Genomic DNA, 27,500 nt, shown 5'->3' with positions numbered 1-27,500 from the left:
CCCTCCTCCATTATTACTACCTTATAATACATCTCTCCTCCATCTCTTCACTTAGTGCCACTCACTCTCCTACAAGGTGCCAGCCTTTTACTACCCCCACTTCTACAAATCTTTTGAGTACTCTGTTGAGTCCAGCCAAATGGGATTGTTTTTTTGTGATCCCCTCTACAGACCCTTAATCTGACAACATTCTCCTCTTCCAACAATACTTCCAAGAGAAGTAGGCCCCACAGTTGCCCCAGTCATTCCTGCCTTGTCACAGTTACATCCAAATCCCAGGCTAATGCATTATCAACCCTGACTGACTTCACTCTTAAAGCCCTACCTTACCCTACAGACATCCTTGTAGAATCCCTCACTTCTTCCTTTGACAACTTTGATCTGATCACCCTTGTTAATCCCTACTTTAACCCATTTACTCACCCTCTCTACCCTCATCCCTCTTTACCCCTTTCTTTGCCATACTATCCTGAACTGCTATACGACTCTTGATGTGTAGCACATTTAATCATCACTTAAACCCCATCTTTACCCTTTTCACTACTTATACCTTTCTATAGTGCTAAATGACCTTTGATGTCTAGCACTATATTTTGCTTTGTAACCATTGATCATTAAGAATTAGTTGATATTAAGATTGTTTGGTGGTTTAGATACATTAGTGAAACATGTCTCACTACTAATTGATATGGTAATGCTTTTTATTACTCTATGAAACCTATGGAGCATGCTCTTACTCTAGATTCCACACCATGATATAGAGTCATCAAAAAAAAAAAAAAAAAAAAAAAAAAAAAAAAAAAAAAAAATCAAGACAAACATTCAGGGTATCTTCTAGTAAAAAAAAAAAAAAAGAATTAAGTACAGCCTGAGATCTGTTTTGCTGTCTAATGCTCTAATGTGCCTTGCGCTCTACAGTTTAACCCTATACCCCCTGCAAAATGCAATGTTCACTTGAGTTCTCTTCACTGCAATGTTTTTAAACATAAATGGCTTTACAAGTGCTCAATTGCCAAGGAGTCAATTAATAGTCCTCATTTTCTCACCTGATTTTTCCTTTCCATGATTTTTCTGGAAAAAATGTATTTATTTATAAATACTATCATCATCATCATCATCAAGGGGCTAACGCCGACGGGGGCGCATGGCCGCATCCACCCTTCGCTTCCAGCCACGAGGATCCCTCGAGGCGAGTCTCCAGGCAGGCACACGGCCCATCTCTAGTTCCTCACGACAGGTCTCGTCGAGCTGCCCAAGCCATGATCTCCTAGGACGTCCCACAGGTCTCCTCCACCCAGGGTTGTCTCGCAGAGAGACAACCTGGTGGGCAGGGTCGTCCATAGGGAGGCGAGCTAGGTGGCCATATAGCCTGAGTTGGCGATCCCGGATTATGCAAGTAACAGGTCCCATGCCAGTCTCACGGTGTAACCGCCGGTTGGACACGTGGTCCTGCCAACTGTACCCCATGATCCGGCGAAGGGACTTGTTACAAAAGGCATCAAGGCGAGACTCCAAGGCACTGGATAGCGTCCAGGTTTCGCTTCCATAGAGCAAAACTGGAAGTATCAAGGCCTTGAAGACACGCAGCTTGGTCCTTCTGCATAGGTACCGACATCTCCAAACGCTCTTGTTGATCGAGTTCATGGCTCCTGTTGCCAGACCAATCCGTCTACTGACTTCCTGGTCTGACAACCCAGAGATATGGACTACGCTACCAAGGTATGTAAAACTTTCTGTGACTTCAACGTCCTCGCCGCAAGCATGGATCGACTGAACGGGTTCCCCTAACAGGCCCCCAAAGTCCTGAATCTTGGTCTTGGTCCAGGAGACCTCTAAGCCTAGGGGCTTCGCCTCATTGCTAAATGCATCAAGAGCCGCCACAAGTGACTCCAAGGACTCAGATAGGATGGCAACATGGGTCGGCAAAGTCAAGGTCCGAGACCTTAATATTGCCTAGTGTTGCTCCGCACTGACTTTGGCTAGTAGCTCTGCCCATTATCCAGTCCATACAAGTGTTGAAAAGTGTGGGTGCAAGGACACAGCCTTGCCTCACCCCTGAATTAACAGGGAAGAAGTTCGACATACCCCCACCACACTTTACAGCACTTTCAGTACCAGTATAGAGGCTTGCTATCAGGCCAATAATCTGTGTCGGAATTCCCCTGAGCCTCAGGATCTCCCATAGCAATTCCCGATGCACCGAGTCAAACGCCTTCTTGAGGTCGATGTAGGCTGCAAGCAACCCACGACCAAACTCACGACGGCGTTCCACAATTACTCGAAGCGCTAGGATACGGTCTATTGTGGACTTGCCAGGAGTAAATCCAGACTGCTCCGGTCTCTGGTGCCTCAGTAGGTGGTTGCGGATCCGTTTCAGAAGAATGTGAGCGAGAACCTTGCCTGGTATGCTGAGCAGTGTAATGCCACGGTAGTTGCTACAGTCCCATCGATCCCCTTTCCCCTTCCAGAGAGGGATGACCACGCCCCTCAGCAGGTCAGGGGGAATGGTACCAGACTGCCAAATGGCAGTCAGGACTGTATGCAGGCCCCGAGCCATAGGTTCACCCCCAGCCTTTAGCAGTTCAGCAGGGATATCACATATGCCTGCAGCTTTCCCACTCTTCAGCTTGGAAATCGCCAGCCTAACCTCTGTTAGGGTAGGAGGTTCCTCGCTGATGGGTGGGTCCGGCACAGGCACTGAGACATCGCTTGCATCCAAGCTAACTGTTGGAGGATCCACCTGGTACAACTGTTCAAAATACTCAGCCCAACGTTCACGAACCCCAACATGATCTGAGATGATCCGTCCATCCGCTGATCGGACTGCAGTCATCTGTGAGGAGGGCTTAGGGTTCAGTTTTCTCAGGGCTTGGTAGGCAGGGCGAAGGTCATTTACCAAGAAATGGCCTTCGACCTCCTCAGCAAGATTCCTGATGAACTGTTCCTTGTCCCTTCTCAGCAGTGTCCGAGCCCTACGCACCATGGAACGACGCAAGACTTGATTCCCATTTAGCCGAGCCTTGCGACACGCTTCAGTGGCCTCTAATGTCTCCAGGGAGATGGTATTCTGCCTTGTTCTTGGGCGTACGCCAATGGACTCCTGAGCTGCTTCGAGTGTTACGCGCTTGAAGGACTCCCACAGAGCAACTGGATCCGTCAGGTTGCTGGTTTCTGAGAATCGGTCAGAGACTGCCGTGGCGAACCCACGGGCACACTCCTCCTCCCTTAGTCTGTCCAAGTGAAACACCTTAGGGTGGCCACTGGAGGGACGGGGAGTTTTGAAGTGGACCCGCAGGGTAGCCACAAGCAGCCTATGGTCGGTGCCACAGAACTCAGCACTCCGGTAAACCCTGCAGTTCTGGAGGATCCTCCATCGTGTGCTCACAAGGATGTGGTCGATCTCCTTGGCCACTGTACCCGTATCGCTGTACCAAGTCCAGCGATGCGAGTTGGAGCGCTGGTACCAGGAGCCAGAGATCCTCATTTTCTGGGACCTAAGTACTAAATACTATCAGAACTGGTATTCTTAATATTATTATAGGCATTATAATAATTATAAAGTTATTAACATTACTAATAGCAATATAAGGCAAAAGAAAATATTCCCAAAAATTCAAGAAAAATGGTAAACAGGTGTCCAATTATTATTACTAATAATTGGAAGAGTTAGGTTGTACCCAAAAGTCTGACATGATTTTACAGTAAGAAACACTAAAATCTCATACAGCATTTCTCAAATAACTGAATACAAAATGAGGTACAAAATAACACCTTATTATTTCACATGATAAGGTAATGTAAAATAAAACAATTTAGCAACAGAATATTTGTACAAATCTTCATCTGATGTGCCTGTTTGTCTTAGAAAATCAGGGAAAGGCTAACTCATACATTGCATTTTCAGGTGCCTTACTGGAAACACATCCAGCTCATTCTTCAACTTTAGGGGTTAACGTTCACACTTTGGTATACATGTTTAGGACATGTAAAGTATTTAACATGGATGAATACCAAACCAACCCTTCTGAAAGTGTTTATACCTGTGCCACTCATTTCCTGGGTCCACACTGTCTACCAGAACAATGGAAATAAAACATTAAACTGTCATACCCACATTTTTTTCCAAGAGCCACATAGGTAAACAGTCAACTTACCAAGCCCATTCTTTCACCCAGAACCATGGGAGTATACATTCAGTGTCCTGGGCTCAAACTTACAGCCATGGAACTAAATGATTAACCTGCCAGGGTCCTCACTTGCTATAATAGTGATAATGAGGTTCTTTCGCTCTGCTATCACTATGCGTCATCTTTATTTCTGCCCTACATTGTCTTGACGATAATAATAACTGTAACAGAAAAATAGTATCTAAACTTCACGCTGGGGGGGCATACCTCATTGCATTTGTCATCATATATCTATATCTCGTGCCGAAGCTTGTAGCCATTATTATTTTTTAAATAAAGTGAAGAACTAGGAAACATGCACTGACAGATGTACACACACTTATAGGTAGATGCACATACACCGAGAAACAGAAACACATACAGCATATACTGAAAGACATGCATATACATAGGGGCAATAGTCTACACATGCATAGCTAGAAAATATATACAGATGATGAGATCATACACACATGCACAGACAGACACACATAGATATACACATTCATATAATCCAACACAATAACACTCTCAAAAGATTGAAATAATTATGCTAAATATTTTAATGAATATTCTTTTCCTGCAAAACAACCAATCTATTATAATTTCTTATAAAACTATTTTTTTCTAGATTATTTTAACTGAGTAGTTTCTGACTATGGTTACACCTGTATTCACTATAAAATCATAAAAATAGTCTATAGATACACCTCAGATGTGATATCAGTTATGATTATACATATATTGTCATCATTTTATTTATTTATTTTCTTTCAGAATCTGACATCTTAATGTGAATTATGATATTTCCCATTTCTCATGGATCCTGCTAGCAGAAACAGATTATGAAATATACATGCACATACACACAAATTTGAAATAAATGAAAATTTACACAGATAAAGAGTACACACTTGAAGATTTATTTAAACAAATGAATAGGAACAACTTTATCAAGTGTATGTTTTGTGGATAAAGCTCTGGTTCTCTACACAAAGCTGTCTGAGGAAAACTATAGCAAGGTTGTTCAGATTATAACCATTTAATACACAAACAATCATACCTAATAGTACAAGCCTGCATAAACAGATTGACATACACAGATGAAACAAAAAAAATAGAGAGAGAGATGTTTTAGACATAAATAAATATTATATTCTTCATAAAATTTCATAAAAAGCCAGTTGACTTTATTTCACTTATTAATCAACTTTCTAATCTAAAAACCATTTCTAATACTTTGTGGTGTGGACATGTTTGTGTGAACATTCCTTGTGTTTTTGTTTTTGTCTTACTGTTTATGTCATTTTCTAATTCTGTTCTTTTGTCTCTTTCATACTTACCAATATTGTTATATCCATAGAACTTCTCAGAGTTACACATAATTTTTTCATTCGTAATATAGTACTATGGGCTAGTTTAAGTGTTTCATATTTCATTTTTCTTATTATTGTGTTCTTTCTACTTCCCATTCCATTTTTAGTAATTATGTTTCTAAATATATATTTTTTTATCTCTTCTGTAACAATTCAGTGTTGCTGCATTTCCCCTGATAATACTATGACAGTGTGGTCAGTGGAATTCCCAAGAGAGAACAAGCATTTTTCTTAAGTGACATGAAGGTCATTGTAATGCATTGTCATGAGATGCATGTCAAGGGCACAGGGTAATATAACATACACACATATACAAACACACACAGACACAGACACAGACACACACACAGTGTAAGAGCCTGAGAGTACTCTAGTACAGTGGTAACAGAGGGGAGTTATACTTGTTAATGGCATGACTCTTTATTACTAAGAGTTGACACACAGTATGGGAACACGAGACTATGTCTGGGGGGTAAGGCGGCTCCCGTGTCAGGTCAGCCTGCCTGGAGGGGGAGGGCTAGGCCTACCTTACCGCGATCAGATAACACGTCATCTACACCCTCGCTGAGTGAATGGTTCCTATTTGGGACTTGGAGCCATGTGGCAAACAGCCATGTGGTCCACTGGTAACAGAAATAGACATGTATATGCTACACACACACACACACACACACACACACACACACACACACACACACACACACACACACACACACACACACACACACACACACACACACACACACACACACACACACACACACACACACACTGACTGACTGACTGACTGACTGACTGACTGACTGACTGACTGACTGACTGACTGACTGACTGACTGACACTGTCTGTCTGTCTATCTAACTATCTATCTATCTACAGGCATAGAATGAAAAGGAGAACCAGGGCTGTGGTGACATCTTTGTTGTATCTTTTTGTAGAACTACATCTCCATCCTCAGACTAGCAGTAATGAATATAAAATATGATTAAAGAAAATAAGAAACAGGGGAAAAAAATTTGTTCATAAAATAAAGTTATAAATGGGTAACAGAATGGAACAAAAGGAAAAAAGATAAAGACATTGTGGAAAAATAAATTACATATATATGAAAGATACTTAACAATTGAGAATTGCCCATTACTGTAATTGAATTAAACTGGAAACAATTGAATGGCTGTACTATTCTTTAGTTCAGGTTTCACCATATGGAGAGTCAGAGATATGGTCGAGCCTGTTAGATGTTGTGGATAGAATTTTGAAATCATTGTGAGTGAAAATGTGGTTCTATGTACGTGTAATTACATTTATATTGCACTTGTTCCTCCAGGATCGAAGTCAACCAGTGTATTCTTAATGCCAATACTAATGTCATTAATGAGTGAACATTAAGGTCAACACATTCTAAACCTATACTCTTTCCAAGAAGAGTCATCAGTTTTCATTTTAACTTAGGATGAATTAAATAAAAATAGGGCTAATAAAAATGTACAAGATTTTAGTAACTCATCTCTGTGCCTACTAGTGCTCCAGCAAAGGTCACTAATATATATGTGTGTGTGTGTGTGTGTGTGTGTGTGTGTGTGTGTGTGTGTGTGTGTGTGTGTGTGTGTGTGTGTGTGTGTGTGTGTGTGTGGATGTGTGTGTGGATGTGTGTGTGGATGTGTGTGGATGTGTGTGTGGATGTGTGTGTGGATGTGTGTGTGTGTGTGTGTGTGTGTGTGTGTGTGTGTGTGTGTGTGTGTGTGTGTGTGTACCATGGGGACTAATGCAGTGGTAATCTAAAACTAATAATTACTGTCCCATGGGAAACTAATGAAAAAATGAAGTCTTTGTACTTAGTATTTCATGCACTAATTTTAGTTTATTGTCCTTTCAGTGCACATAATGCTGCATTGCTTTGAGAGCTTTGACTGGCTGGATCAACTTGAAAAGCCACAGAGGAAAGTTGTTGTGGATAAAAAAAATGCGCTCCAGATAAAAGACCCATTCCAGGCAATGACATATAGGGAATATCTACAGAGGTTTAGGCTAAACAAGGAAAGCACACGTCATTTCATCCAGCAAGTGCATCAGAATCTTCCAAGAGCTCAGAATGGTCAAGGTAAATCTTTTAGTCATCAGTTTTAATCTACAAATTGATACATTTGTATGAGATTGATAAAAATGAACTTTCATATCAGAATACCAAGTACAGTTTATTTTTGAAGTGTCACACACACATGAAATAATTTGACAAAAATTCTCACAGCTGCTTTTCTTCTCCCACAACAAAGAATTGTGTACCACCTCATCTGCAAGTACCTAACAACCAGTAACCATCAGTTAACAATTGATGACCGAGATGTGTCTCAGACTTTGTCAGTACCTGTGTTGGAAGAGTAGTAAGGAGAATAGCTGGGTGGAGTGGATCAAAATGACATCTGGAAATGAAGTGAGTGGAGTGATGCAAGCCATCCATGCTATAGCTGGTTTGCCTGCTGTTATAGGTTGCATTTACTGCCCACAGATTGCCGTAAGCAGACCTGGATGGATTTGAAACATTCAGAAAAAGAAAAGGCTATTTCTCACTGAATGTTCAGCAGTCTGTGGTCCCCAGTTATAGTTCTACAATATTATTTCACAGAGAGATTGTTATTCATGTTCCAGGTATCTTTCTAACTCCAATACTCAATCTAAGAACTGTACGAGAAAGAAGGTATAATGGCACTCACATCAAATCCTGTTGCGGAAAAGGGATGCAACAGAAATGAACAATACAAAAGTATTGATTGTTGCTGCATCTTTTCTTCATAACATGGCTATACTAGTGCCTGAGGATGTTCCCCAAGACAAGTACTTTGCAGCCAATGCAGGTGACCCTGAAGATCCAGAACCAGAGTTAAGGTGGATGATAATTTGGCAAAAATTTTGTTGGAAATACAGAAAGACAAAATGTAAGAAATTCCTTTTAAATTCATAGTCATCAATGTACACTGGATTTTAATTTTGTTACCTCTCTGTGAATTATATAATACATTATTATTTGCTAGATTTATATGATAGTATGTTTTTTTTTGGATTATAGTGTATATTAAGCATTTTCATTTTTATACTGTTAGAGTTGTAGAAATCTACCTTTTATGTAGAATCTATATATAAAAGGCAGAAAAAGAAAGAAAATGCATAACATTTTATTTAACTTCAAATAAATAATTCATGTAAATATAAAATTGATTTTGCATAAAAACAATAAATATATAACAGTCTTGAATCACAAACTCTTTTATACTTTGTAATCCATATTATAAAAATAAACTGAACACTACATAAAACACTAGTATATATTTAAACTGCTACAGGCATAATACATATTTGTAATAAAATTATTTTAAGTAATAATACAATAAATGTGATAAAAATATACTATGAAAGTAAACTAAAAATATAAACAGTATGAGAACATTCATAAGACTTTATATGTGATACAAAACATAAATAACAGTTTTACTGTGTAATAATCACAGGATTAGCATAAGGACTTTTCTTCACAGTAGCCACTGCAGTTATTGACTATTGCAAAAGATCACAGAACAACTAGAATATATCATACAATTTTTATGTTCTCTTGTATGGTGCTATGGTAAATGGTTAAGTGCATGGCTGAGAAGTACCTTTGCAAGAAAACAATGTTCTAAGATTCACTAGTGAGGGACTTCATGATGTAAATCACTCATTATTATTCTGTGAACATATATACAGCACTGGGCACATGAGGAAATGTCTCTTATTCCTGCAATTGCAACCCTCCAGCTTTGGCAGGCTTCTGTCTCTTCCCTAATTTTCCTGTCTAGCAGCCTTGTGATGTTGCTTCTGATACAACAGCATCTGATAATAGTAGTCCTCCTTTGTAAATTTACTAAGCCTTCATCTCTTTCTTCCTATGGAGGCTGGTAAAGAAGATCTGCTTTCACTTGTATTAGGAGGAGGTACTGGAGATTCAGAAGAGTTGCTGGTGCTTGAACCAGGCCTAGGGGATTCTAAGAAGATGTGACTGTGATGTAAACTCTCTCGATGGCAATCTCGACCCAGTTCATCAAGTGTTAAGCTCAGCTTCCAGAGGAGTCACTTCAGTTGCCTGATCTGGATTTTAGGCAACTGCTGCTAATAGTACCCAAGGAACGGAGGGTGATGCAATTGTAGCTACACAGACAGCTGCAAAGGGAGACAAAAGACCAGTTTAGAACAATTTACAAGTATTAGTTTCATAGCTCCTGGAGGGTGAGATAATTTATTGCATGTTCCATTTTTGAATAAAGACTGTTATCAATTACTTTATTCTAAAAGTTTATCACATTACATTAGTCAAAATTAATCACCAATAACAGTTATGTAACTTTTGTGTATAAAAAAATCACGAAAACAAAAAAGTTAAGTTGACCCACTGTTTTGTATCACATGAAAGTCTATAATATGAGTGTGGTGTCACTTCCCTCCTGGTGAGTCTGGCTTGAAGAAGTGGAGACGCTCATCCTGCAGCAAATTGTTGTTAGGTAAGAGCCTTTACTGAAATTAAATTAGCTGTTTTGGGAGAAGATTTAGTTTATTAGCTGGTAAATAATTGATGAAATCGCTGTGGGATGTAATAATTAGCTAATATAAGGTTTTACATTGAGCACTAAACCCAGTGCATGTTGGCTTGTCAACAAATTATTGGCAAGCAGTTGAAATATTTTCATTTAAATTTTACTAAGGCACAAGACTTGAATATATCAGTGAAGATGTGTGTGTGTGTGTGTGTGTGTGTGTGTGTGTGTGTGTGTGTGTGTGTGTGTGTGTGTGTGTGTGTGTGTGTGTGTGTGTGTGTGTGTGTGTGTGTGTGTGCGTGCACGTGCATCCGTCCGTCTGTCCATGCATGCGTGTGAGACATATTAGAAGTTGTATAACTTAGGTGTGTGTGTGTGTGTGTGTGGGGGGGGGGGTCACTTAATGTTAGCTTGGTATCCACATAAGTTCTGAGGCAATTTAGACTAAAATTTTGAGACTGTCTCAAGTGTCTAAAGGCTGGCATGCTGACAAATATTAAATTATCAGTGTCGGAAAAGTTCAACTGCCTTGTAAATTCTCACCGTGAAATATTTTTACACGTGCTTCCATACTCCTCAAATTTGAACCAATGTGTTGTATTTAAGCTAGAATCATACTCATAACAATTTTGCACTGATATTGCCATCCATAGGTCTCTCATTCTTTACAATCTGATGATGATGAAAAAAAAAAAGTTTAACAATTTCTGGTTTAGATTGTCTTTATGATTTAATGCATTCATTAAACATTTCAAACAGGAATTTGTACTTAGGTACAGATTGTTCCAGCATCTGATCTCATAACATTTTGGTTATTCGTCCAGCATGCATACGAAACAACTCTTTCTTTGTGCACGAACATACTTTCACACTTGCACATATGCAATAATTGTCTTCAACACATCACTCATTTGATTCATGGTTGGTCTCTCCTGGGATATTTTACCAGCACTTTCTGTTGGACACCTGTGCTGAAGAGCTATTTTCCCAGCAGCATTGCAGGATGCAATATTTGTTTGACAATTGAAAATCCCTCAGCTTAATGCCTCAGCAGCAGTGCAATGCTCACAACTTTTTCTTGCAACTGTCTGAAATGATATTTACAATGTGCTCCAGGATTCAAAATATCTTGTTTGAATATTTCTGATAGAATTTCGTATTTCCAGACAGGGTTGGTGCCAGAGGGGAGGCAGGGAGCTGCAGGGAGCCAGACCCTCTTCAGAGAAAATACAGTTTGCCAAGGAATATTCAAAGGAAAAGACAAGCTTCATTTGCGCATGAATGTTTATCAGTATAAATGTTTTGATCTTTCCTAACCTTGATGGATCAAGGGGCTGTTGCTCAAGAGTTGATTAATTTTATTAGCAAATTATTAACATAATCAAAGAAAATGAATAAGAAACACTGAGTAATTTAAAGATTCAGGTAGGGATGACTGGGTATGATTTGAGAGAGAGAGAGAGAGAGAGAGAGAGAGAGAGAGAGAGAGAGAGAGAGAGAGAGAGAGAGAGAGAGAGAGAGAGAGAGAGAGAGAGAGAGAGAAATATGGAATGTTTGATATCCAAGCAATGCACCACCCCAATACAGTTTGTTGATGTTGATTCAAAGGACAAAACATGCAATGACATGCTTCTCAATGCAAAATACCCCCCCTAAATTCTTACTTTACTGGCATATAGAGTAGATGCCCATCAATCTATAGCAGGAGCATGAATAAGGATCAAACTCTAATGTGAATAAAGACACAAGCTTCAAATGGTTCTGGAAAGCAACAATGTTCTTTATAGTGCCAATGTTGTTTTGAAGAACATGTGCAAGCATGAAAGTATGTTTATGCGCTCATGTATGCCAGACGAATAGGCAAATGTTTTGAGATCTGGTGCTGGAACAATAACAATGGGGAAAACAAATTACCATTACCATTTTCTGTGGCAAAAAACTAATATTTTGCCATAATAGTAACAAAAAACTTATGGCATGCCATGGCATGTACAAATATGCCACCCAGCAGCTAGGGGTTAATCTGTACCATGATTACTGCAGAGTTTGAGAATTCCCTAGTCCCTGGCTAGAGAAAAGAATAGGTTAGGTCTAAGGGTTCACGGGCTGGATACTCAAAACAACCCTTAAGTTACAATGTTGAAGACGTTGTAACCGCCTTACTACATTGTACTTTACGAACTCCTTGCTATATTTATATTGTAAGTGCCCCATACTAAAAGCAACAACAACAACAATAATGCCATGGAAGTTACAACTCAAAAGAAAAGAAGACCAAATTTCTCAGATGAAGAGATGTTGGCTGTAATAGAAGCCGTGGCAACAAAGAAGAATGTGGTTCTAGGTAAATTAGATAACAGAATAACTGCACAAGTGAAAAATAACACCTGGGAGAGTGTGAATAAGGAGGTGAATCTTGTTGCTTGCATACCGAGGAATGTGAATGAAGTGCATAGGAAGTTCACAGACCTCAGAGCAGCCGTCAAAAAAAAGGCAGCACAAGAGAAAAAACACATGGGAGGAACAGGTAAGATTTCAAAGGTAAATTCTGTTCTGGAAATTCTTTAGGTACCCTTAACACTAGCTGTTGAAATTGCTCACAAGTGCTTGAAACCTTATCTTTATAGTCAGAGTAAAGGAAATTCAGTACATGTCATATAATAACTTGATATTCTTGTCACAGAATAATTGAAGTAGGAGTATCAAATATATTTTTTTATCATTGAATATCCATGACACAGTAATTCAAAGGGTAATAATATCAAGTGCAGAATATGATAGTACACTCACTGACACATAACACAATATCGAGACTAAACATAATGTCATAAAGAAAATAGAATAGTAATTACCTATATATCAGTTCTCTTATTCAAAGAATTCTAGAACTTTGAGGGATTAAACAAAGGCCAACAATATAACTTAAAGAATGGTAATATTAATTGCATAATCTTATTTGTTTGGTATTATTTCATTTCTGAGTGTGTACTGATTTAAAGAATAACTTATTTCCTGAAAAATGTGTAATTATAAGAACAATTTTCACTTTATAAACATCCTTCACAAATGTAGTCTAATGGAGGGATTTTTTGAAGTAAATAAAATAAATAAAGTTGTAAATAATAACAGTATTACATGTAGGATCTTATTTGTTTCATATTCTTATTAGTGTTTAATATTTAAGAAATAGTCATTTCTTGAATTACCTTCATAAATGTATAATAATTAAGATATTTATTTTTTTTACTAGATTAAAAATAGCAAACTCAGCTGTGAATCATACATAATAAATATCAGCATAATCATTCAGATCACATCATAACACAATTATACAACTGGATTTAACAATGGTCACTCAGGCAATTTCACCATTTGATATGAAGGCTCAGTTGTTTTAGGATTTTTTTTTAGTTTAAAATTAATTTTAGAATAAAGTTTATATTGCAGGTAATTACCTGAATTAATATTACTGCCCACAATGAAGACAAGATGGGTATGGGATGTGAGAATATTAACAAAATCAGAAAAAAGTTATCAATGTCAGTTCATTATCAAGTAAAAGACTTATGATAAGTTCAGAATCCCTATATTTTATTTGATTTATTAACCTTTTGTTCTTGGTTTCCAGGTGGTGGCCCAGCAGTTCTCACAAACTACACTCCTGTTGAAGAAGCTATGCAGACTGATTGAGCCTGTTGCTATTACTGGCTTAGTAGGGGTTTATGAAAATGAGACAAGTTGATGGTGAGTTAAGATGTTTTAAATCAAGAGGGGGGATAAATAATCTATTCCCTTTTCGTGATATGGTTATATTTCAAAATTTTGTAATATTTGACTCTTTTTAATATTAAGCAGCAACACATTCTAAATACAAGAAATGGTAAAATTATTTATATGCTGATACATAATTTATTCTTATTTTTGATATAATTAGTTGAGTGTTGGTTTAGGAGTATGATACATGCAATGTCTTATCAGTCTCAAGAAATGTATATTATAAAATTTAAAATAGATTTGTATTTTTTAGATGTTACAGAACTAACTCCTGGGCCATCTGGGATAGCATCTCAGATCATAACACACTCAGCAGTTATTGTAACATTGGATGAGGGCACTTCAGAGGAGCAAGAAATAACAATACCCAGTGTGTCAATGGACCCCACTTACTCCTCAGAATTACCTCCTTTTTTAATAGAAGACAGTAATGCTCAAGATGGATTTAGTGCAACAGCCCTTTCAAGAACAGAGCAGGCCAAGGTCTCAACTTGAGTCAGAAGGAGGTAGTGCATGGTCGTAAAAGCAGACCAGAGGAAAGGAGAATTTTGCCTGACATGCTTCAGGTACAAATATAGAAAGTCACTTGAAACAGCTTGTAAGCTCAGTGAAAGACATTGCATCAGCATTACAAACAATTGCTGGTGTTATGAAAGATAGGGTATAAGTTCCTATTTTTATCAAATGTTATATTTTTTAGTTTTTTCCCATACAATACTAGTCTTAATCTACTCAGTTATAGCACACAGTTGACATTAATTTGTGATAGGCATTTGTATATTTAACAGTCATAATATTAAGTTATAGCTTGAGAGACTGTTATTATACAAAATAAGTCTTTATTTTGGAATTACTATATTATTTTTGTATTGTAGATTAAGGCAAAAGTCCATTAAATATTATTTATTTTTTGTTCACATTAATATTTGCATTGAGGTTGTGAGAAGTGTCTTTTTGTTATGTTGTAGAGTAAGACCTTTTTCCAGTTAGAAAGAATCATATTTTTATAGGGATTTTATTTATTTATTGTTATTATTATTTTTTTTTTTTTTGAAAAAAAAAAAAAAAAAAAAAAAAAATTAGGTTAAGGAAGTAAATGTTTGTTGTTTAGAAATGGCAATGATAATGTTAACTATAATAACTCTGGTGCTGTCAATTAAGACTGATTTTACTTCGTGATACTGAGACAAGAGCTGTATTTAAGTTCAATTTTTTTTTCTGGTTTTGATGTTGTAGGGTAAGGCAGAAAGCAAATATATATTTATTTCTATTCTAATATTTATGATCAACATAGTAATTAAGGTTTGAGGAACAGCTTTACTCTTATTTTCTAAATGTTCTATAGCCTTATTTGCATATTCGTATTGCTGCGATATAAATTACTTGCTTCAAAAGATTTTTGTTTATTTCACTTCTAAGGCAAATCAAATCTGTCTTGTGGTCATAATGCACCATGAGAAAACTATGTACTTACATTTTGTACCTTTTGAGTAGTACTGTTTTGTATGTATGTAGAGATATTTTTATATGATTTTTGTGATGTATCTTTATGGTATTTTTCTTACCAGTCTTATGATTTTATAATCACAGGTCTGAAAAAAAATATATATATTTTTGAATGCTTTATTATAATTACCCTCAATCTAGAATAACCACAGTAAAAGATAACAATTTCTTCTTGTATATTCAACTACTTAATCAATTTTAATGCGGATTGATAAGAGTTCCATCAATAAAAATTATTGAAGTATACACTTACTCATACAAAGTAGAAGAAGAAGAAGAAGTAGAACCACTTCTTCCAGATATGGTAGCATGTATATGTATATGTATGTGTATAAATATATTTAAAAAATATACACATACACGTACTTGTATATGTATTTGTAAATAAGTTTATGTATACATGTATATGTATAGTTCTATTATTTCTCTGCTGAATCTAATATTGTATTAAAAAAGTGTACTTTGGGATGAGATTATTTCCAAGTTAATCAGAATTATTGTTTTCAATATGGACCATACTTTGTAAATGTAATTTTTTTTTTTTGCCACTGTTATTGTTCCAGCACTGAATCTCATAACATTTTGCCTATTTGTCCAGCATGCATGCGCATCAACTCTTTGCGCATGAACACACTTTAATGCTATAATATAAAGAGCATTGTTGCTCTCCAGAACCATTTGAAGCTTGTGTCTTTATTCATATTAGAGCTTGATGCTTTTTCCTGCTCCTGCTATAGAGTGATGGGCATCTACTCTACATGCCACTAAGGTCAGAATTTAGGGGTATTTCGCATTGAGAAGCATCTCACTGCACATTTTGTCCTTTGAATCAACTTCAACAAACTTTATTGGGGTGGCGCATTACCTATAACAAACATTTCATGTTTTTTTCCTGAAGAATCATACCCAGTCATCCCCACCCAAATCTTTAAATGACTGAGTGTTCCTTTTCAGTTTTCCTTGATGATGGTAATAACTTGCTGACAAATTTAATCAACTCTTGAGCAACGGCCCTTGATCCATCAAGGTCAAGAAAGATCAAAACTGATTCATATTGATCAAAATTCATGCACAAATTAAGCTTGTTTTTTTCTTTGAATATTCCCTGGCAAATTATATTTTGTTCAATGAGAGGCTTACTCCCTGCCTCCCCTCTGACGCCAATTCTGTTTGGAAATAATTTGGAAATAATTCTATCACAAAAATGTTCAAATAAGATATTTTAAACCCTGGAGCACATTATTGTAAATATTATCTCAGATAGTTGCAAGAAACAGTCGTGACCATTGCACTGCTGCTGAGGCATTAAGCTGAGATTTTCAATTGTCAAACAAAAATTGCATTCTGCAATGTTGCTGGGAAAACAATTCTTCAGCACAAGTGTCTGACAGAAAGTGCTAATAAAATATTCCAAAAGAGACCAACCATGAATCTTGAGTGAAATGTTAAAGACACAATTATTGCATGTGTGCAAGTGTGAAAGTGTGTTCATGCCAGACGAATAACAAAACTGTTGAGATCGGATACTGGGACAATAACCAGCATTTTTTATAGTTGACCTCTGTTTGAATCGTTTCATAAATGCATTAAATCATGAAGACAAGTAATCTACATCAGATTATATATATATATATATATATATATATATATATATATATATATATATATATATATATATATATATATATTACCTTTTGGAAAATCTGAATTTTCCCGACGTTGATAATTTAATATATGACAGCACGCCGGCCTTGGACACTTAAGTCTCAAGATTTCAGTCTCAGAATCGTCTAAAAAATCTCAGAACTTACGTGGATATCGTTCCTCAAAGCCGACATTAAGTGATTGTTCCCACAACTATACATAAGGCACTATGTGGATTTTTTTTTCTTTCACACACATTCTACGGATATATTCACTGAAAATACATAAGAGTGCACATAACAATGCTTGTGTCTTAGTAAATCTCAGGTGAAATATTTCAAGTGCTTGCCAGTAGCTTGTTGACAAACCAACACCTTTGGGTTTGGTGCCCAGTCGAAAACCTAAATATTAGCTAATTGTTACATCCCACAACTATTGCATCAACTATTTACCAGCTAATACACTAAATTTCCTCCCAAAACAGCCATACAAATAATTTAATTTCTGTAAAGGCTCTTACCCAACAATAATATACTGCAAGAGAAGTGTTTACGCTTCCTTTGGCCTGGCCAGCCGGGGGGGAAGTGAGGCCTCCTCAGATTATAGACTTTCATTTCTTTGTTTTCGTGATAAAATATCAATGATTATTTTTGAAATTATATACGAAAGTTACTTAAATGTTTTATCAACGATTAATTTTGATCCATGTGATGAGATCATAAGCTTTTAGAATAAAGTTATTGATAACAGGGACATATTGTTAAGGTAGTGTTATGAGAGAGAGAGAGAGAGAGAAAAAAAAACATTTGTTGCTAAAATATTCCTGAAAATGGTGTGGGGTTCAAAATTCATCATAAAATCTGTATACGTACAACGAGTATGCTGAGAAATATCTGGAACATAAATAATAGAGACCTCACTGTAGTCCATGACGTAAAGAAGTATTCCAGCGTCGCTTATCTAGACTACAATGAGGTCTCTATTATTATTATTCCAGACATTTCTCAGCATACTCGTCGTCTGTATATGGATTTTGTGATGAATTTTGAACCCCACAACATTTTCAGGAACATTTTTGCAACAAATATATATATATATATATATATATATATATATATATATATATATATATATATATATATATATATATATATTGCTACGCGAGTGGGTCTTTGTCTCTGTGCGAAACATGTGTTAACATGAAAAGGATGACCTGGGCATGTGTTAACATGAAGGGACCTGGGCAAACATGACGCAGCTGGCTGTGAGCGGGGGAGCGGAGGAACAAGCCAAGAGACGCGGTTGGGTGCTGCTCCTGTGAAGACCTCGTGTGTGCCCTTGTGACCTGATAAACTATGTGTTGCCCTGTTATAAGCTGTATCGTGCAGTGTGACATGCCGGTTTCCCCCCTGTATTGTGCCTATAGAAAAGTGTACGGGTAAATAACTTGTGTAAATAAAGGAAAGACTGTCATTTTGTGTATATTTCGTGCCCTGCCTCCCCACTTGGCGTTTCCCTTCTTGGTGTTCTGGGACACTGTGGTGCTCGGTGCCTCTTGGAGCTGTTCAGTGTTCACGACCCTGTGAATAGCACGCCGTCTGACTAGCCTGCCTTGTGTTGGTGGCAGAGAGACGATGCGGCCGGCGTAACAATATATATATATATATATATATATATATATATATATATATATATTGATGTGTGTGTGTGTGTGTGTGTGTGTGTGTGTGTGTGTGTGTGTGTGTGTGTGTGTGTGTGTGTGTGTGTGTGTGTGTATCACACACACACACACACACACACACACACACACACACACATATATATATATATATATATATATATATATATATATATATATATATATATATATATTATGACGCCCCCTACATATGTCCCTGTTATCAATTACTTCATTTTAAAGGTTTATGATCTCATCACATGGGTCAAAATTAATCGCTGATAGAACAGTTAAGTAACTTTCGGATTTAATAATAATAATAATAATAATAATAAAACATCAATCAACAAACAAGCTAAGTTGACTGTTTTGTATCAAATGAAAGTCTATAATCAGAACGCGGCGTCACTTCCCTCCCGAATGGTGAGACACAAAGACGTGGTACGCTTGTCCCGCAGCGAATTATTGTTAGGTATGATCCTTTACTGAAATTAAGTTGTTTGAATGACTGTTTTGGGAGGAAATTTAGTTCGTTAGCTGGTAAATAATTGATGAGATATTTGTGGAATGTAATAGTTAGCTAATATTTAGGTTTTCGACTGGGCACCAAACCCAAAACCTGTTGGCTTGTCAACAAATTACTGGCAAGCATTTGAATTATTTTCATCTGAGTTTTACCCAAGGCACAAATACTGTCATTTGTTTTCTTTTGTGTTTTCAATGAATTTAGCAGTAAAGATGTGTGTGTGTGAGAGAGCGAGAGAGAGGTATTAGAAATTATACATAGTGCCTTGGAGAATGGTGGTGAGCGATCACTTAATAACCCATTCGCCCCATGTGGCATCTATTCTTGCCATGCTCTCAGTGGACCCCAACACTTATGGCATCTAATCGTGTTTTTGCCATGATGACTGACTACAGACTGACTTTTTTTTTTTTTTTACCCAATAGATGGCTCTGCTACTAGTCTTACTTGATTGGTTGATAATTATGTGACGTATGTAATTTATGACATGTAATTATGACGTGTAATCATGTGATTTGTTCATGATTGGTTAGTCATGTGAATAAAAGGTCAGTCAAAGGCTCATTCCAGCAGAATGATCGTAGCCATGGAAGGTATGAGCTCTCGCTCTCGCTCTCACTCTCGCCCTCGCTCTCGCCCTCGCTCTCGCTCTTGCCACCAGCCGAGGCCGTCCACCTCGACCTATTTTTTGTCAGAGTCGAGCTCCTCGGAGGGCGACGACACTGGGGATGAGCTAATCCCCAGCGATGACTCAGACATTGATTATGAGGCCCCAAGTGACGACGATTTAGACTTCGTCTCATACAACGAACCGTCGTTGGACTCGACAGTGTCGAGCCTCTGTCTGCTCATGTCAACAAAACGTGGAATAGCAACGCGCCAGGGGCCCCAGACTCTAGGTGGAGAAGGAGGGAGAATGTACCAAGAAAGTACAGTTTTTCTGGTACCTGATATCAAGGTTGACCTGGCCGAGGATTCAACGCCACTGTCAGTGTACAGAGAGTTCATCACCGACGAGTTGATTGACCTCATAGTGGAAGAGACGAATAGGTATGTAGAGTTGATTTGCATAGCTTTTCTTTTATACACATTACTGCTATTATCCAGATAACCAAAGGTAATAAGTGTACCTACATCACCTAATGCATTACATTTGCCTGCTGACAGATTTGCAGAGGCGAACGGCTCGGCACCCAATCACGAGTGCCGAGCTTCACGTATACCTTGGACCCCGGATGCTGATGGGGATCAACAAGAAACCTCGGCTGGCCTTTTACTGGTCGAGGAATCCAGGGGTGGTCATGCCAATTTTTCCCTCGACCATGCCTCGCGAGAGGTTCAAACAGATTTCCCGCCGCCTCCATTTCCAGAACAAGGTGGGGAAACTTCAGAGGAAGTTCGGCTGTGGTAACTGAGGGAAGTGCTGACCATTCTTGGGGATCGCTTCAGGAACGTCTTCGTCCCGGATCAGTTTATATCCATCGACGAGTCCCTGTGGAAATTTAGGGGTCGCCTAAGTTTCCGCACCTACAACCCGAACAAGCGGGCCAGATTTGAGGTAAAGGTATACAAACTTTCCGCAAGTGACGGCCTGTGTACAGGGTACACTGCCGTGTTCAAGATCTATACCGGCAGGGAGCAGGGGTCTCTACCGTCCTCTCAGAAAGCGGTGGTGGACTTGATGGAGGAGGGTGAATTCTTTTGGAAAGGATACACGGTGTTTGTTGACAACTGGTACACCTCTCCAGTGCTCATTTTTTACAGTCCAGGAAGACTGGTGCAGTGGGAACTGTGCGCCTGAACCGCCGCCACATGCCTCGTGATTTGAAGGTCCGGAAGCGGGGGGACGTGGTCTCCCGGAGTTCTCCAACCGGCATGTTGGCGCTATCCTGGATGGACGTCAAACAGGTGAACATGTTGTCAACAGTCTACACGTCACACATGGTGCAAGTTCGGCGCCGTGGAGGTCCGCTGGCCGTGAAGCCAGAGTGCGTCGTTGCCTACAACGACGGAATGAAGGGAGTGGACTTGGGGGACCAGCTCGCTCAGTCATACCCTTCAGTGCGCAGGGCACTGAAGTGTTACATTTTTTTTTTTATGACTAGGCCACTGTGAACAGCCACGCTATTTACAAGTATTTGGGCAGCAGGACAGAACTTTCGTCTGGACCCCGCCATGTCAATTATAAACAATTTTGTTCCAGACATCGAGCCCTACAGTGCTCGAGGGCGCCGGTCAACGTTGCCTTCTCCTTCCAGATTTCAGGGCAGGACTCGATACATTGTGAGGGAGACGCCTGGAAGGAGATACAGGAGGTGTTTCATCTGCTACAGGGCCGGAAGGAGGAAGATGACGCGGACTATATGTCCGGCATGCGAGGTGTCGCTATGCACCTGCGGGTGCTTCGAGAGGTATCACTCTCAAAAAAAATTGGAATAAGGAAAAAATAAATAAAAATATTGATGGGTACAATTCTGTTGTTCTCCTTTCTGTAATTGAAAGAGGCAGCTAAGTCCACATTCTGACTTCCTATATAACAAAACAACAACTTTTATAATTCATAAATAAGCAAAATGAACTATATTCTCTCATACAAGTCTCGTACGAAAAAAAACCCCACTTAACTTACATAGTGTGACCTCACATATCAATACAAAGCTATTTTTGAACATCAAAGTGAAGCTACATTCACTTTTGCTTTTCTTCCTTTTCTGTTGAATAAACAAAAAAAAAAAACAAAAACATGGGCAATGCAATGCATATGGATGATTCAAAGACTGAAATCTTGAGACGCTAAAGTGTCCAAGGCCTGCGTGCTGCCATGTATTAGATTATTAACGTCGAAAAAAATCAACGGTGTTGGAAATTCTCGCAGTAAAATATTATAGATATGTGCTTCCGTAATTCACAAACTTGAACCGATATGTTATATTTAAGCAAGAATCATACTCGTACAACAATTTTGTACTGATATTGCCATCTACGGGTCTATATTTCTTCACAATCAGATTTTTCAGAAAGTAAATATAATAAAAGTTTCTGTCGGACGCCTCAAGAACTATTTTCCCAGCAACACTGCAGGATGCAATTTTTGTTTGATAACGAAAAAATCCCTCAGCATAATGCCTTAGCAGCAGTGCCGCAGTCATGACTGTTTCTTGTAACTTTCTGAAATTATATTTACAATAATGTGTTCCAGGGTTCAAAATATCTTGTTTGAATATATGTGATAGATTTTTGTATTTCCAGACAGGGTTGGCACGAGCGGGGAGGCAGGGAGTCAGCCCCTCATTGGAGAAAATGTAATTTGTCAGGGAATATTCAATCTAATCCAGCATTAATGTAAAGCAATGTTCCTCTGTTAGTCAAACACATCCTATTATCCTGTTGCTGCTTTTCAGGAACCAGTACCTCTGTAGTGACTTGGGTTGCAGCCTCCACGTCAGAGGATAACCATTCGAGCGGCATCTGAACGTTTGGCGCCATCGATATAATAAAGGATGCCTGGTGCCGTAGACTTAAGAGAAGAGATGTCGGAACCTCTTTACTTTATTGTAAATTTATTTTTTTATGTTGCAATGTTTACGGTTTAAGTATGGAATTCCAGCCTAATTAACTTCAGCGCATATTTAAAGTATCCATGCGCATTCCCAGATTCCCATATTTGAAGTACCCACAATCCCCACACCCACGTAAATAGCCAGCACTAGCTCCCAAAGGGGGGATTCTGCCGTCAGCATAGTTAGGAAGCGCCGCTCTGGACTCTGCCTGTTCTGAAAACCGGTTGTTTTGTAAAACCCAAGGAACCGCTGTGAATCGGCCCACCTCAACCTCCGGTCGCCCTAAGATAAGTACAAGTGAGAGATTTTAGGAATGAGAAATCGACAGTTAGGCTGGATACCTTGCTTTTATTCGTGAATTCTATTTTAACGTGGACAGTTTTATTGTTTCGTGTTTTAGGTTTTCTTTTTAAATAAGCATATTTTTTTAAATGTACATAGTTTCTTTTATGCCTTAGGATATCCACTCTACCCACCACAGTTTATAACAATATAAAATATAAATCTTACTTGTATTAAAGTTTAAGATAAAACTTTAGCATAACTTTCGCCACAATTAATGAGTGATGCTCGCGCTACCACAGATCACCTATTAAGAGATTGACATTGTTTAACTACGTATAAGCTGGGCGCCCTTGTTAGAGAGACGCTACACCTCTACTTTTCCCCAACTCTTCTAATTTCCCTGCCCCTATCTGTTGGACATCCTCTCAGAATCCCCTATTTTTTTCCCATTGACAATTGTGGAAGAAAAACACACAATATAAAAACTAGATTTATTGAAAATGAGACTACAGTTTCGAAATCCACCTGGATTCCATCCTCAGAATCCCCTATCTTTTCCACAGACAATTGTCCAAACCTTGCAAGTGTGTTACACACACACACATATGTATACACATACGTATACATATATACATTCATAAGCACATACACATACATGCATATATATATATATATATATATATATTATATAATATTATATATATATATATATATATATATATATATCTTTTTTTTTTTTTTTTTTTTTTTTTTTTTTACACACATAATTATACACACCACGCACACATGCATGCGCACACTTACACACACACACACATACACATACCCCATATATTCACATATATATTTGTATTTATAAATGTCTCTATATATGTACATATATATAAACATATCTATAAATATAAAATATCACAAAGATACGACCTTGGATTGCTTCATGAGCCTGTGTGACAGCATGCCACAATAGATCCACACTCTGCTGTGGAAAAAAGGGGCGAAGATGACAGTGAGTTACTTTCAATGTTACTTATATTAACTTCTTTCTCCTCCTTCCTTCCATGTCATCGTTGGCCATGTGTGTGTTTGTTTATTTATATGTATATATCTATATATTTTATGTTTAAATATGTGTATACATATATGTGTGTGTTTATAGAGAGAGTATGATTGAGGAATTCAAGAAAGATAGGACCCACTCTGATATATCATTGATTAACCTATCTATTCTGACCTCTACATAATGCAACACAGGTTATCATAGACCTTTGTACAAGAGTTAGAATATTTGGTTACCAATCAACTAGTACAAGCTACAACTGTTAGTGTGTTAAAGAAAATGCTAGCGAGAACTGGTTTAAGAAAAACACTATTCAGTGGACAGGGAATTGAACAACAGTTATCCCGTAGAGGTAATCTAACCAGTCAGTGCCAGTAAAAAAATGTTTATAAAAAATTTAATTTTCCCTTTTTCTAGGTCATGTTGATGGAGATGAAAAACCAATGTGTGGAGAGTCAGAAAAAGCAATCTGAGAAATTGTCTTGCAACAGGTATGCCTCCTGTGCTTATTCTATTGTATAACACTCACTTTCTCACAGTATCTTATCATAAAAACAGTTTCTATTTTATTGATAATGGGGCTAGAATTTAACAAGATTGTTCAAATGATCTGTTACATAACTGTTATAACAATATTATTTTAATTTAAGAAGACTTTTATTTTATGTATCCATGATGTACTTCATGTTACCTAAACTAAGGTGAAATTGTTACCCATGAAAAAGTATATCTTATATTATGTATGGCATCTAACAACAAAGTCTACAAAGTAAAGAACCTTTTGTAGTGCCACGTAGATTCTCCTCGGTACATAGATCCCCACAATGAGTCATATATGCATTGACAAGCCAAACTTGCAAAATACACACTGGGATAATAATTTGTACAAATCAACAAAAGCACTGAATACTTATAAGTGTTTGAAATCATATCTGTAGGTAAATTTATACTAACACTTTGAATATTTGCTACAAATTGCTATCAAATAAAATATTTATTTACTGTACAATAGTTATTCTAAGAAATTATAGTATCTTTTATAGAATCACTTCTTCCAGCAGAAGGAGTATAAAATTACATGATACAGAGGGTGGGGAAATCTCAAGTGAATCTAATGAGTCCAAAATAGGAGGTTAGTTCTTTAACATTGTTTATTAATGATTTCTCTCTTTCTCTTTCTCTCCCCCTCCCTCCCTCCGACCTACCCATAAGACACCCTCCCACCCTCCCTCTCTCTCTCTCTCTCTCTCTCTCTCTCTCTCTCTCTCTCTCTCTCTCTCTCTTAGTTTCTCTCCTTCTTATTCTTTTATAGGGTCTTTGACTCTACTGTTGTCTATACACAGTGGATCCTCCATTCGTGGGGAAGAAGTGCATAAAATAGAGATCTGAGCTGCACAAATATATTCTGGATGAGTGCCCAGCCTCTTCTGACCAGAGCGACCCCCCCCCTTCTTGGTGCTTCTTACTTTCTATAGTTTCTATAATTATATACATATATATAATATATATATTTTATATATATAATATATTATATATATTATATATATTTTTTACTATATATATATTATATATACTATTATATATATATATATTATATATATATAATATATATATATGTATATATATAATATATGTATATATAAAATATATATATATATATATATATATATTTTATAATATTTATATTGTGTATATATAGTATATATATTATATATATTATATATATGTTAATAGTGATGTAATATACTATAATATATATATATATATATATATAAATATATATATAGATATATATATATTATATATATCATATCAATAACGGTATGCTCATGTTTTAGCATACGTGGACTCTCCACCTCCTTCCATAACTATCTTATTTTCTTTCCTATTGTACCATCGACAGCAATATCTTTGATATTGCTCATCTTGTCCTCGTTTGCCTCTTTCCCCTTTCTCCTATCACCATCCCGTACGTTTTCTTTTTACTTGTACCATACAGACCAAAAAATCTTTAATTTCCTCCTTGTTCAGTTCCACGCCATCTTACAATTATTTTCTCAGCACTTCATCATTCGTCTTTTCTCGTCAGCTAATAGCTTCGTCTTTAACACCACATAAACTATTGATTTTCTTCCTATTCAGACCCAACACCAGCTTTCAATTGGAAAATTGAGTCATCTCACTTTGTCCTAAGTAATGCTTCGGTCTTTCCAGATGTTATTGAGAGCAATTGTGGCGTTTTTGGCAATGGCAATTCTTCTTTTTATCTCCGGTGAATCATCATATGTATTAGTTAAAACAGCTCCAAGATAAGTGAACTCTTTCACATTTTCCACAATCACTCCATTGATTGTAACATGTTCATCATTGCCGGCCATCTTTGAATCCTCATGATCCTAGTTTTCTTGGCATTAAGAAACAAGCCAGCCTTTTCGCTTGCTTCTCTAACCCTATCTAGTAGTTGTTGTAGTTCAGTGATACTGCTGGCAATCAAAACTATATCATCGGCGTACCTCAGACTTGACATTTTGTATCCTCCAACATCCACAGTTCCTTCAAAATTCTCTAGAGCACTTCTCATAATTGTTTCAGAATATATATTAAAGAGGTGCGGAGACAGAATGCAACCCTGTCGCACTCCTTGTTTGACTTCGAACCATTCTGTTAACCCATAAGTGGTTCTTACAGTTGCTTGTTGTTGGTCATACATGGCTTTTATTAGTTGGATGATGTGTTTTGGAAACTTCATATCGTTCATGTTATTCCAGAGGATATCGTGATCAACAGTATCAAAAGCTTTCACATAATCGATGAAACACAGGTATAGGTCTTTTTGATGTTCTCTGTTTTTCTCTATGATCAATTTTAAATTTAGAATCTGGTTTCTGGTACCTTTTTCCAGGGCGAAAACCTGCTTGTTCGTCTGCAATTTCCTCTCTTAACTTAAACTTCATTCTTTCAGCAATAATTTTCAAAAAATTTTTGCTGCTGTGACTTATTAATGCAATTGTCCTATTATTGTTGCATTGGAGTGCGTCACCTTTTTTAGGTATGGGAGTAAAGACTGATTTTACCCAGTCTTCTGGCCATTTTCTTTCATTCCATATTTTTGTACAGAGTTTGTAGAAGAAGTATTCAACACTTTCGCCAGCATTCTTAATTAGTTCTGCTGTTATTTCATCTATTCCGGGGCTCTTGTTATTCTTTACTTCTTTATGGCTTTTATAACTTCGTCTAGCAGTGGCGGTGGTTCATCTTTTTGTATAGGTTGGAACAATATTGATTCCATCTATCTTTGACTTTTTTCCATCACATAAAACAAGTCCATTTTCAGTTTTGATAGTGTCCATTGTAGGTTTAAATTTT

At 37.4% G+C, this 27,500-nt stretch overlaps 1 protein-coding gene, 1 long non-coding RNA gene and 1 pseudogene across 7 annotated transcripts in view; 2 read left to right on the top strand and 1 right to left on the bottom strand.

Moving 5' to 3' along the window:
• LOC119579478 overlaps positions 1–14,854 on the top strand; it is a 24,142-nt gene extending 9,288 nt beyond the window's left edge. For 2 of the 6 annotated variants that reach the window (XR_005229293.1, XR_005229291.1), the window contains exons 5-9: positions 7,419–7,643; positions 7,816–7,973; positions 11,271–12,631; positions 13,733–13,848; positions 14,132–14,854. Coding sequence is in view for 2 of the 6 variants with exons in the window: in XM_037927318.1 (XP_037783246.1) it covers positions 3,905–3,946 (42 nt within the window). In the remaining 4 variants the exon portion in view is untranslated. Of the gene's footprint in view, positions 1–3,904; positions 4,165–7,418; positions 7,644–7,815; positions 8,650–11,270; positions 12,632–13,732; positions 13,849–14,131 lie in introns of those variants that run through there. The other 4 variants (XR_005229292.1, XR_005229290.1, XM_037927318.1 and 1 more) reach the window with 4 other exon arrangements.
• Positions 8,857–17,604, bottom strand: LOC119579479. The gene is made up of 3 exons (XR_005229294.1): positions 17,549–17,604; positions 9,964–10,051; positions 8,857–9,733 (listed from the first exon to the last, which is right to left on the bottom strand). It is a non-coding gene; the product is annotated as an uncharacterized LOC119579479 (long non-coding RNA).
• Positions 17,605–20,354: 2,750 nt separating this feature from the next.
• On the top strand, positions 20,355–21,866 carry LOC119579796 (annotated as a pseudogene).
• Positions 21,867–27,500: the final 5,634 nt, after the last annotated feature.

This window comes from Penaeus monodon, chromosome 12 (assembly GCF_015228065.2).
Source record: "Penaeus monodon isolate SGIC_2016 chromosome 12, NSTDA_Pmon_1, whole genome shotgun sequence".
NCBI lineage: Eukaryota > Metazoa > Arthropoda > Malacostraca > Decapoda > Penaeidae > Penaeus > Penaeus monodon.
This window is presented reverse-complemented; position numbering and strand designations above follow the sequence as displayed.